The following is a 12,257-nucleotide window of genomic DNA, read 5'->3' on the forward strand; positions in this document are numbered from 1 at the left end:
TATCCTTCCATGAGTGTGAAGTACAAAGGCAGGCTCACAGTGTCGTCAGAATTCAGAACGCTGGTCGTGGGGCTGGGGGTGCTGGGAGGGGCTGGACATGGTTGGCTTTGTGATCTGGGGGCTGGTGTGTTCCATCTGTGAAGGTCTTTCGAGCTGCACACTTTCTTAATAAATTTTCATAAGTTTAACAAAAAATAAAACGAGGATGTGAAGCTTTCTTGGGTTGTTAAGCCTCGGGAAGTTATCCAGCCATGAGCCCTGCCCCAGATGCTTCTAGAAGCCTGGAGGGAACTGAGAACTTTCCAAGTAGAGGAGCAGAGGCAAGGCCCTGAGGTGGGAGCGCGCTGCTGCTCGTCACTAGCTGTGAAGGGGGTGTCCTGGTTGGAATCAGTGCTGGGTGCAGTGCAGGGCTGGCTGGAAGTCCATGTCCACATTGTGGCTCAGTGCAGTGAAAGCCAATCTCACCCCCTCCACAGGGTGTTCCACCTGCCAACAGGTGGCCAGCTGGTCCTCCTGGGATATGATACCATTGTAGAAATTGGGTGCAAGGCTCTTGTCTGTAGATAGGGTGACCTGTTGCAGTGGGATGTCTCCCGACCTCTCTCAGTCCTGATGGGCCTGGGCAGGGCCTGGTGTCAGGGTCCTCACTGGCTTCCCGAGCTGGCCCTGTCCCACAGTCCCGGGGCTGTCCAGGACACTTTCAGAGGGGACACAAACCCAGCAGCTCTGTTCGAAATCATAATGGGGGAACCAAGGGCCCCCTACATCCAGGTCCATTGGGAGCCGGGGCATCAAGTTCCACTCCAGGAATCTCCAGGACCCCTGAGGTCTTCCCTGAGCTGGGGCCGGGCTGGGCACACCCTGAGTGCCCACAGGGTAGGTGTCTTCCCGAACAGCCCCACCGGGACAGGGTGTAGAAGAACGAGGTGCCCATGGCGGGGAAGCTGACCAAATGGGCCACTGGAACCAGGCTGGTGGGCCTGGAGGGGCCTGCCTGTCCCCCTTGCAGAGGGTCTTCCTGCCACGTGAAGCCTGCACAGGCCTGGCTGCTGAGGACCCTTGCTCAGGTTTGGCTGAAAGGAAAACAGACGTGGTCAGCGTCTCCAGTGAGCCCATGCAGGCCTTTCCAGGCCGGGTCCTACGTGCCTGGGTCTCTGGAGTCCTCAGGGTCTCTGTGTGGCCCCCGTGGTCTGACACTGAGGACAAGCCTGTAGTCTGCTGATCCCAGAGGGAGGGGTGTGTGCCAGCTGGCATGGGAAGCTGTCAGGGCATGACAGGTAGCTCCTGGGACTGTCCCCAGGGTTCAGACTGGCTGGGGGCTTCCTATGACACACCCTCATCCCAGGTCTGTTGGGCCAGGGATACAGCCCCCAGTGAGAACTCAGGTGGGAGGGGCCTTGGATGTCACCCAGCCCCTTGTCACCTCACATGAGGACCCGTCTCCACAGTGGGTGATTGGACCTGGACGTGGGTCACCCTCTGCCTTCCTGGGCTGCCCAGTCCATGCCAGGACTGACCGTTCCCACATCTGTCTGAATTCTTGGCTCTGGCTCTCGCCTGGGGTGCTGCCTGTGCCCTCTCCCTGAATGCTCTGGGGTCAGGGACACCCGATTCCCTTGTCTCCCTGGCTCAAGGCTGGTTGTCCTGGCAACCTTGGAGGAGCGTGCAGGAGTGAGGGGCCTCTGCTGCTCTCTGAGGCTGTGGGTGCTTGCAGGGAGGGGCGGGGTTTCCCACAAATCGGTCTGGCTCCTTTAGTGTCCTTGATGGCCCTGTGATGGGGAGACAGAGACACTGTGGAATGTGGGAGGGGGCTTGTTGGAGGGTCATGCCCACATCCTACTCCTGCGTGCACATCACATCCAGTACACACGCACTGAGCGCCTGCCCTGAGGACCGGTGGCCTCCTGTACTTTCTTAGAGTCCAGGAGGAAGAGTAGGAAGGAAAGGTGAAGAGGAAGGCCCAGGTAGTAGGGTTGCGGGTCTCAGGCACTCCCTCACTATTGACTGCCCCAGAGGGTGACATGGGAGGGGACATGGCACTGGAGCCCACCTGGGGGTGGCAGGTCCCCTTGCTTCCTTGTTAGTTTCTTCGTAGAGGCCCTAAGATGCTTGAGCACAGAGTCATCATCCAACTTCCAGGTGTGAAAGAACTGGTTCCGAAACCGTGCCCACAGGCCAGACCTGGATGTCTTCATGAGGCGCTCTAGGGACAGGGTGGACATCAGGCCAGGAGAGTTCCCTGGGAGGGGGCACAGCTGATACCCCGTGGCCACTTCTGTCTCCCACTGGGCAGTGCAAGATCCTTTTGTGACCACCCCAGGGGCCCTGATGTGCACAGGAGGCTGTGGCTGGAGGGCGACCTGGGCAGGGAAGTGCTCACGACACTCCTAACTTTAATCTGGGCCCTGTGGGGGATGGACTTGGCGTCACTGTGCCTTGCCCAGCCCACCTGGCCAGACCTCCCTCTGGGCCAGAACAGAGGATCATGAGGACAGTGTGAGGAAGCCGCCCTCGGGTAAGTCGGCGTCTGACCCCAGGGCTCCCCAAGCCCCACTGGGCACACGTAGACTTACTCCTCTTAACTTTAAAGGCAATGCTTGTTATCGGCATCAACACCTGTTCTCCTTCCAGCAAATACACATCCCACAGGCGCAGGATGAGCCCAAGAGAGATCTGTGGGGATAGCAGGTGTGGGAGACTGTAGCCCTTCCAGGCTGGGGCTGGTGGCTCAAGCTGAGCCCACTGGGGCTTCAGTCCCCAGAGTCAGTGACCTTCCCCATGAGGGTTTCCTGAGCCCTGCAGGACGCTGGGTCAGACAAGGTCCCGCAGCTCCTCATGGGGACACTCACTGGAGTGGGTTTGTGGCTCCTGGAGAAAGGGGCTTGCCCAGGGCTTGAGGCTTCCCTGAGCCCTCCCAAGTCGGGTCCTGGCCCAGTCTGCCTATAAGGCTGGTCCTGAGCCCCAGTCATTGCCCTGGGATGACCCCTCTTGGGCAGAGGGTTTTGTGTGGGTGTCCTGTGGGGACCCCCATGTGGGCTGAGCCTCCTGTGGGCTGTGGGTGAGCCAGATCCCCGGGCTGGGGAAGCAGGGCACTGCAGGGCAAGGAGGGTCTCTGAGCCAGGGTCTCCCTGTGCCTTCTTACTCCATCATTCAACATCTGGAGAAGCCAGCCTAAGGAGGAATCCTGCGCGCAAAGACCTTCCTTGTCCTGATGGGAGGAACAGAGGTGCTCAGGGCCCCCTGGGCTGCCCTAAAAACTGCCCTCTTGCAGGGCCTCTGAAGACCCTTCCCCTAGTGCAGAACACTGGGCGGTGTCCAGGGCTCCCCACAACACCGGCCCCTTCCCACACTCCCGGTGGACACACTGCCGTTTGCCCTGCTCTGCGGGAGCTGGGCCCCCATCCTTGTGCCTCTGTCTCCTCCAGGGCAGGAAAGGAATCCAACTCCCAGCCCATGGAGAGCCCGATGTCCCAGGTCAGGAGCTGGCTAGACTCAGCCAGTCACCAACCCCACGAGGGGCTCCAGCCCCTGTTCCTCCATCCCCATGGGAGGCAAGGCCTCTGGGGAAGAACCGAGGGGACCATAAACTCACCAGACGCCACATGGTCTTGGGTTGTGACGTGGGGACCACATGCTCCAGATGGTCTTGGAGCCCCTGGACTATTCCGCCATTTGAGCTGTGGAATCCTGAGAAGCCCCCAGCCCATCATGAAATCAGAGCCTTCCCCCAAGATGTGGAGCCATCAGCTGGAAGAGCTGGGCAGCTGCAGAGGCCCCCAAACCCAAGGCCTCCCACCCTCCCATCTGGTGACCCCACCAGGTGGCCTTTGCCCTGGGGAGATGGGGCAGGTACATTCCCTGGAGCCTGGCTGGAGGTTCCCCTGGAGGCCTCCTGGACCAGAGTGCAAAAAGGGTAAGCCTGACTTTGAGGCCACCACATGGCGGCCAGGACAGAGTGGGTGCTGGGCTTCGTGGTCATCTCCTGGAAGTGGGGTCGGGCCAGGGGACACGGGTTGGGGAGATGCTGCCACCTGGGCTTAATCAGCCCATTCGTGGGCACCAAGGGCAGCAGGAGCCCGGGCAGCTGGAGGGGAGGAGGACTCTCAGGGAGGGGAGAGTCAGTTGCACACAATCAGAGCTGGAGGGCGTGGCTGCAGGACACAGAGGGTGGCCACAGGGAGGATGAGATGCCCTCTGCTGATGGGGATGAAAGACATCTAACTTTGGCTTTGGGGGTCAGCTGCAGACTCCTGTGGGACCCTCAGCAAAGACATCCTAAAGACTCCCAAGGAGCTGGCGACACAAGGAAGGTACCTTGGTTGAAATCCAAGATTACCTGGCCAGGGTGGCCATCCTAGGGTCTGGCTGCATGAGGTCCCAGGGGCAGCTGTCCACCTACCCTGCAGGGAGTGCCTCTCCCTGGCCAGCAGCTGCACCAGTGCCCAGAATGCATCCTCCTCAGACAGATAAAGGAGGAACAAGGCTGCGATGTGGCTCAGGTCCCTGCAGTAGCCCGCCCCCTGCAAGAGCCAGAGTCACCGTGGAAGGGCATCACCTGGGAGGACTGAGGTCACCTGGGAGGACTCATGTCATTGGAGAGGGCAGAGGTGACTGGGGAGGCTTCCTCTGAAGAAGAGGCTTCCTCAGGATGCAAATTCATTTCATGACAAGAGCCAAGTCCATCAGGCACTTCAGCACCTTGTCCAAAATGTCTCCTGATAGCACCGTCCTGCGTGTGACGCTGCCAAGCTCCTGAGCTTTGGGGCAGCCCCAGGAGGAGGGCGTCATTTCTTGTTCTGAGAAGTGGTGGTCAGACCCAGGTGACACCAGGAGTCCAGGCCCCGACTCCTTTGTGTCTCAGCTTGACCCCTAGAGGCCACCCCCTTGCTGGGAGGTTTATGCCAGCAGTGAGCTGGAGTCCTACATCCTATATCCCCGGGGGTCACAAATACTAACTTTAAAAGAAGCAGCGACACCCCACCAGACACCCACTCCTGTGAATAGGGAAATACTGCCCGGGAATGTCACTGCGGGGAATACTCACCGGGTTATGCTCCGAATATGCCAGGAGGATGTAGAATAGTTTGCGCTGCCTAGGAAACAGAGAAATGAGGCTTTTGTTTGTTTTGTGCAGATGCCGTTAGTTTCAGTTTGTCTACAAAGCCTAACAACAAATCCCATTTCAGGTTCAGATGATTCACCAGATAAGCAGTGAGCTCTTCAGGGTCTTTGACTTTGAGGAAATGTTTCAGTAAAATCCACATCTGTAACATGCAGATAGCCCAGTTGTACAGTGACTTGCCTGATCCTTTTCACTCTGAATGATTTTTTTTTTGTTTGCACACATGCCAGCTCAGTCTTTGGCCTTACAGTTCCTCCACGGTTCTAAACCAATGTGCAGAGTTTCCTGGCCACTGCTCCAGCCCCTACTGAAGCAATTCCTTCATCTTCCAAGTCTCCAGGGTGGCCCCTATGCACCCGGCCTCTCCCTGATCCCTCAGCCCCCGGCCACCCAGACTGCTTCTCAGTCCCTATGGTTTGGCCTTTTCCAGAATGACTCAGGAATGGGAATTCTACTGTGGTAGCTTATTGAGTCTGGCTTCTTTCCCTCAGCAAAATACATCTAGGATCCACCCACGTTCGTGCGGGCATCACTGGCTCATTCCCTTTTCTCACTGTGTCTTCCTTTTGAAGGGAGGACCAGCCTTGCTCTCCCCGTTCCCATGTTGAAGACTGTCCCCGAAGGCTCCGTGTGTGAGTGACGATGAATCAAGCAGTGAACATGGCATGCAGGTCTCATGTGGATGTCAGTTTTCAAATCAGTGGGTTCAATATCTATGACACTCTGGGGACGTGCGGTTCAAGTCCATTGAGCTTTGTGAGCCACTGCCCAACTGGCTGCCAAAGTGTCTGTGCCATGTCACCTTCCCAGCAGACCAGGATGACAGTTTCCAGGACTCCTAGTCCACCCAGCATTTGCTGCTGTCAGTGTTTCCTGGGGAGGCTCATGGGCCCTCCATCCTGCCACCCTCCCGTGGGTCCTACCATGGGTCCCCGTGGGTCCCCGTGGGTCAGGGAGAGCACCTTTCACCATTGTGCATGATTTTGTTTGCTGCCTTCTGTCTCCTCAGGATCCTCCTGGGTTCTGGCCCCACATGTTCCAGTCTGGCCCAGGGCTTGGAACCAGGTGCTCAGTTCATGGTGCCAGCTGCTCCCTGGGTCAGGGGAGGTCTTGGCAGCTCTGTCATCCCTCCTGGGTGACCCTGGCCTCTTCTCCGGGGAAGCCCCCATCCCTTTCGTTCACTCCATCTCTGCTGAGACCCTGTGGCTCCCATAGGCTTACTTGGCTCCGTATTGATATCGGAAGAAGATGTGATTCCTTAGTGTCCCGCTCACGTCCACATCAATCTGGTGGATGTGTTCAGATGACCTCTTGCCCTTCTCCTTCATGACCTGTAGGGCAGGGCCAAGAGGAGGAAGCAGCCTCAGAACAGATGGAAGACTCCCGGCCCCAAATGGCAGTCAGCCCACAGTCAGCACTCCGGGAAGGAAGGAAAGCAGGAAGGTTTCCTTGTGCACAAAGCTGCTTTTTGGCTTGTTACTGAAGCCGGGGAGGGTCACCAGAGCCGAGTTTGTCTGTGGTGACTATGTCACCGTCCGTGCCCAGGATGTGCACCTGACCATCCCACCCACCCCCCAGGCTGGGCTTGATGCTCCCTCCAGCTGGAGACCTGGGCCCCTGACACGGCCTGTCCTGTTTGTTGTGCTCCGGCTGAGCGTACCTTGTATGTTCTGGGGTTTTTCGACTTGACTTCCTGTATGTTCAGCAGGACTGACCACACTTGGGCCCGGATGTTCATGGGAATGCCCTTATATACTCGATCTATCAGCTGTGGGCAGAAAACAACCTGGTGTCACAGGCCACGGGGCGACCCCAGTGAGGACCAGAGCCCGAGGATTCTGGAAATGGTTGGTTTTGGCCCCGTGATTCCTCGTTAGAGGTGACATTAAGCTGGGACACAGTCTCCCTTCCCAGGATTGAAAGAGTGGATGGACACTCAGAGTCGGGACTGTGATCTGAACCTTTTCCTTCCTTTGGGTCACCAGGACATCCCTAGCCTTGAGCTCCGAGTGGTCCCAGCCCTAGATTCAGATTCCCTCCCAGCAAGGTGACGCTTGCACGAATAGGCAGGCAAACCACCGACCAGGCCTGCAGTCCTCTGGGTGAGGACAGTGTGCCACCCACCCTCTGAGAGGCTGACGGTGCCAGGCCACAGCCATGCGTGCCTGTCCCCTGTCTCTGCAGAAAGTGGTTCCGGGGCCTCTCCCTCCACACATTACCTTTTTACTGTTCTTATATGTCTCCCATTGTCCCAGCATTTCCATCCACTTGCTCTTTCGTGTTATCTCTCGCCACATTTGCTGTCAAATGAGGAATGTTGGCGTTAGGGGAGCTGCCAGGCTTCCCAGAGCCGCCCGTGGATGCTGGGTCTTGGGCTCTGGAGCCCTGGTGGACCCAGTTGAAGGGAACCAGGGAAGGGCAGACCCTAAGGGCTGAGAGCCTTTGAGCAAATGAGCACCAGTGGGCTGGCTTTGGGACCCCGGGACGTGCCATCCTCAGGCCACAGACACAACAGTCTTAGGTCAGGTCCCAGCCTCTAGGTGGGGTCCTGACACAGGCGGGCAGCCACCCCCAAGCCACAACTGTGGTTCTCACTTTGGAATCTTATCAAGCTGCCAAAGTTACAGCAACCTGGGGTCAGATCCAGCAGGGACTGCTGCCCCTCCCAGGGACATCGTGTTGTCCTCACCCGCCACCGCCCAGGCCAGCTGCCTCCTCTGCCTCACCGACCACCTGCCCAGTCCCCACATCCCTGGTCCAGTCCCCTCCCCATGCATCAGGCTCTTACCTTCGCCTCCCGAGCAGTGGCAGGAGGCAGCTCTGTCTCACTGTAAGGCAACCCAGGCAGAACTGAGGACCTGCACAGGGCCTGGAGTTCCCCCAGACTGGGACCCAACTCCCAGAAAGGACAGGCTCTGTCCCTATCTAGCTCAGGGCTCAGTCCAGGAAAAGACACAGGGAAGGGAGGACAAGGGCCTTCCTGTGGGGCTGACTCCCAGGAGGGGCAGGACCTGGGAGAAGAAGGAGTGTGGGGCCAGCCTGGCCGGGGTTACTGGGGCCCCTGGCGTGGGGGGTGGTCAGGCTGCACAATGGGGCTGCCTGTCCTGGACTGGAGGTGGTGCTTTCTGCTGGAGCTGAGAAAGGTCAGGCCTGAGATGGGATGGGGGCCGCCCAGGGTGGGCGACAGGGCCCTCACAGGAGTCCCTCAGGGAGTGACTGCATCACCCCACCGGGGTCAAGGGAGCCTGCCCTGAGACCTGCCCGGTGTACTCCTGGTGCACCAGGGGCCCATCCCACTTGACAGCCCCAAGGCCCTTGCAGGTTCTGACTCCCAGCACCTGCCTCTTGCTGCACCTGACCCACACACCCTGCGTTTCAGAAGTGGCACCGCTCATCAGCTCCCTCCTACCCTACCTCCCCCGGGATCCTCTGTCTCTCCATCCTATGAACCCTAAGGGATGGCCTCCTGGCTGGGCTCCTCTTACGTGGCCCCAGGTCCTTTCCCAGCACCAGGCCCAGGGTCTCTAGCCACAAGCCCTGCTGCCTCCCTGGCCTCACCAAGAAATACCCATAACGGGGCCCTGCCCATCCTCTCCCCCATTCTCCTAGGGCCACCGCTCCCATAGTTCCCACGCCATTCCCCCTTCCCCATGGGGAGAGTGAGGGCTGTATCTCTAGGGAAATGAGGGAGGACAGGGGCAGGTGGGCCCTCAGAGACCTGCTGGACAACAGCCCTGAGGCTAGGCCAGGCGTCCCTCACCCTGTAGCCACAACCATTGGATTTCACTGGAGTTGTTTGGCAGAGACATGCCAGACCTCGGCCAGTCTCCGCCTCCTCTTGTGCTGACTTGGGACAGAACTGAGAGCCCAGGGCCTGACCTAGCCCAGTCTCCATTCCCACCCGCTTCCTGGGATGGGCCTCAAACCCTGGGCCTATCAGCAAACCTGGCTGGACCCCTGTGGGGAGCTGGGGAGAGTTCTGACTCCTGAAAAGGAGGTTGGCTCTGACCCAAGCAGGCAGTCCTGCCTCAGAAAGACCTTTCTGAAAGCAAACCCATCCCTGAGCTGAGACAGAAAGCCAGGGGTGAGGGGAGCACAGAGGACTCACTGCACAATCCCAAAGCGATCAATGTTGTTGTAGATTCCAACAGGCTCAGGCCCCATGTCCTCTAGCAGCCCAGCTCGGTGTCCCTGTAACCCAGAGGGAGGCTTGGTGAGGGGTCCAAGGCAAAGGGTGCAAGGGCCTGGGGGTAGTGGCCACCCGTGCCCACTCTGTGCTCCTAGGGAGCCCAGGACCCTTTGACCAGGGCGCACTGGAAGAGGCCTCCCTCCAAGGAGCAGACCGACCTGTACCTTCTCATAGTTCATGATGATATTCTCTCGCTCCTGTGCCCACAAACTATCTGCATCCTCTATGATTACCATCCTGTGAGACAAAATCATCTAAAAGTTACATTGTACTTGAGAGCTTCGGAGAACACCTGAACCATTCCCGCCAGGCTCCCAGATGCTGACTGGCTGCGTAACCCCCATTCCACCACCGCCCCCGGGTAAAAAGGCGCCAGACCTAGTGTCCCACACCTGCATGAGTCTCTGGAGTCTCCAGTCCCAAGCAGGGGTGGGCATCATCCCAAGGACTTGAGGACAGTGGGACCTGGACAGAGAATCCCGTCGTCCCCAATTGCCATGAAATGGGGACACACCTGCCCCAGCAGGTTGAATCGTGTCCACCTGCCAAGGGTGAAGGGCCCATGATGGGCTATTCCAGGGATGTGGAGGGAGACTGAGGTCAGCGACCAGAGGTCGCTGTACAATCGGCCTCCTGGGATGCTCAGGGACCACAGAGATGCCCAGTTTCCTACAGGGAACAAGATCTCTCCTGACTGCTCTGTTCTACTCCACTCATCACTTTGGCTCCCGTGGCCCTTCAGTCTGAACAGAGAAGCCACTTTAGGAATAATGCCAGTTGAGCAGGAGGGTGTTCGGTTTGGGGGATGAAAATGATCTATTGTGCTAGTGGAAACCGTCACTTGGGAGGGACTGTGGACTCCACCATTCTAGCTGTCCCTACAGGAGGGGCTTCATTTTCCTGGGTCACTGAGGAAGGACAGTGGGTCCTTGGTCCCGGAGAATACCTGGATGGACAGTTCCTCCTGGGAACACTCAAAGCAAAAGGAGGCAGCCTCGAGAGGAGGACCAGACAGAGCAAAGGAAACATGCGGAAAGAGAACCCCAGTGCCTGGACCCCTTTGAACAGAAGGGAAGATGGTCTCCCCCCAGCCAGCCCTCCAGGGCTCCTTCATTTTCCACAGCTACCCAAAGGCAGAAGGTTCCCCAGGATAAGGGACCATGTGTGTTCAGTGAGGCCCACTGCCACCATCAGGACCCAGTTTAGGGCAAAATGGAGACCTCCTATCGCCCCCACCCACAGTGGATCCATCCCAGTTGCTCTGCCAGGGCCAGGCTCTGCCCCATCGGGATAGGAAACCTGGGAAGACTTGGGATCTAGGGCAGGGAGGTCACAGGGTTCAGGCCTGAATTCCGTTAACAGTCAAGCTTACACTGCAGTGGGCTGAGAGCAAAACCCAGGGTCCTGTCTGACCTGCACGGCAACCGCCTCTGACCCTGGTAGACGTCTCACCTGTCGGTAATGGGTACAATTAGGAACAGCACTCACTCTATGAAGCCACCTCATGAGGACGAAAAGCACACCGTCTACACTGGCAGTGTAGAACCAAGGACCTGAGTGCTCAGGATGACCTCTAGCTGCCCAGAGGCCAACACCACAGCATAGCCACCATCCCCAAGTCAGCCTGGGAGGCAGGAGCAGGTCACACTCACCTGATTCTGATGAATCAGTTGGCTCGCGTTATGCCTCCCAGGTAGAAAAACCTTTGAGTCCACAAACTGGTCCCAGATACCACTGTGCAGGTAGCTGATGTCACTGTGCCTGTGTGTAACTGCCGAAACACAGAGGCAGGCCGAGAGCGACAGCTAAGCACCAGTGACATTCTGAGGTCATGGCACGCATCACAGTGGGGCCTTGCCCTTGTCAGCAGGGCCCAGAGTCAGGGTCCTCCGCTGCCTGGAGGCGGCCACATGCCTGCCTCGCAATGTGTGTGTTTGTGTGCATGCACACCTGTACATGGGTAAATCTGTGCACGTGTGTGTGCCTTCTGTGGCCAGGTGGCCTGGCTGCCCCACTCATGTGTGCACCCAGTTCCTCATCACTGTCACCCCGAGGCCCAGGACCAGTATCAGAGCATCCACGGTGTTCGCAACCCCTCAGCCCTCCTCGCCCCAGGGTGGTGGGATACACATAAGGATGGAGGGAAGTCACCACTACTGTTGAATCTCAGAATACAAATGCTACTACTATTACTTAATGGTGCATTTCGTGTCTCTAATGGTATCTTTTTAAAATTCTGATATTTTAACTGCATTTCACCATGACCCTTGAATGTTCTAGCTAGAGGATCCTGAGGGGAAAGTGCCGCACACAGTAGGGCCTCACCATTCCAGACATGTTATCTAAAATCTGGTTCATCTGTCCTCCTGCCAGGCCTAGGGGATGCCAAATTCCAGGGTCCAGAACGAGTTTGGACAAAATGAAGCTTCAAGGGGTGAACTTGACCTGGACTCAGCTAGCCTGTGCCACTCCAACGGAGTCTCAAGTCTCAAGATAGGCGTCCAGATGCCCCCAATGCAGGGACCTCTGATTCCACACCTGCTCCCCTGTACTCATTAGCAACCTCACCCACCCTACTCTCAAAGCACACTTGGCCCTCATATCCGAGCCTCCCCAGACTAGGATTCAGCAACAGCTGATGGTAATACTCAGAAAATAAATTGCATGGTTATGTCTCTACTGAACATGTGCAGACTTTGTTCTTGTCATCATTCCCTAAAGAATACAGTATCCCAACCATTTATGTAGCATCTGCATTGCATTACGTGTCATAAATAATCTAGTAATGGTCTAATGTCTATGGGAGGATGTGCATAGCTTATATGTAAATACTAGGCCATGTTATATCAGAGATTTGAGCATCCATGGATTTTGGCATCCCCGGGACCCTAGAACTAATCCTTCATGGATACCAAGGGATGACTATATAAACTCACTCAGGAAGGC

General features: G+C 57.4%; 1 protein-coding gene across 1 annotated transcript; it reads right to left on the minus strand.

Annotated features, from left to right (window-relative positions):
• Positions 1 to 438: 438 nt before the first annotated feature.
• LOC101008646 (TBC1 domain family member 3G-like) lies at positions 439 to 10,306 on the minus strand. Its single transcript, XM_031662510.1, has 13 exons — positions 9,476 to 10,306; positions 9,231 to 9,313; positions 7,911 to 7,950; positions 7,342 to 7,422; positions 6,783 to 6,890; positions 6,344 to 6,453; positions 5,045 to 5,093; positions 4,400 to 4,520; positions 3,593 to 3,687; positions 3,143 to 3,208; positions 2,574 to 2,673; positions 2,051 to 2,203; positions 439 to 1,073 (listed from the first exon to the last, which is right to left on the minus strand). The coding sequence occupies exons 1-13, from the start codon at positions 9,563 to 9,565 to the stop codon at positions 604 to 606; spliced, it is 1,566 nt and encodes a 521-aa protein (XP_031518370.1). The 5' UTR covers positions 9,566 to 10,306; the 3' UTR covers positions 439 to 603.
• Between the last annotated feature and the right edge of the window lie 1,951 nt (positions 10,307 to 12,257).

Source organism: Papio anubis, unplaced genomic scaffold (genome assembly GCF_008728515.1).
Source record: "Papio anubis isolate 15944 unplaced genomic scaffold, Panubis1.0 scaffold707, whole genome shotgun sequence".
In the NCBI taxonomy this organism is placed as follows: Eukaryota; Metazoa; Chordata; class Mammalia; order Primates; family Cercopithecidae; genus Papio; species Papio anubis.

Bases quoted from the DNA above. Each gene is read 5' to 3' on its own strand.
- LOC101008646 (XM_031662510.1), bottom strand. From the start codon at position 9,565: ATGATTTTGTCTCACAGGATGGTAATCATAGAGGATGCAGATAGTTTG. The intron at 6,891-7,341 runs GTAATGTGTGGA...TTCTGCCCACAG, and splicing joins CATATAAGAACAGTAAAAAG to CTGATAGATCGAGTATATAA. The intron at 4,521-5,044 runs GTGAGTATTCCC...TGGCTCTTGCAG, and splicing joins CATATTCGGAGCATAACCCG to GGGGCGGGCTACTGCAGGGA.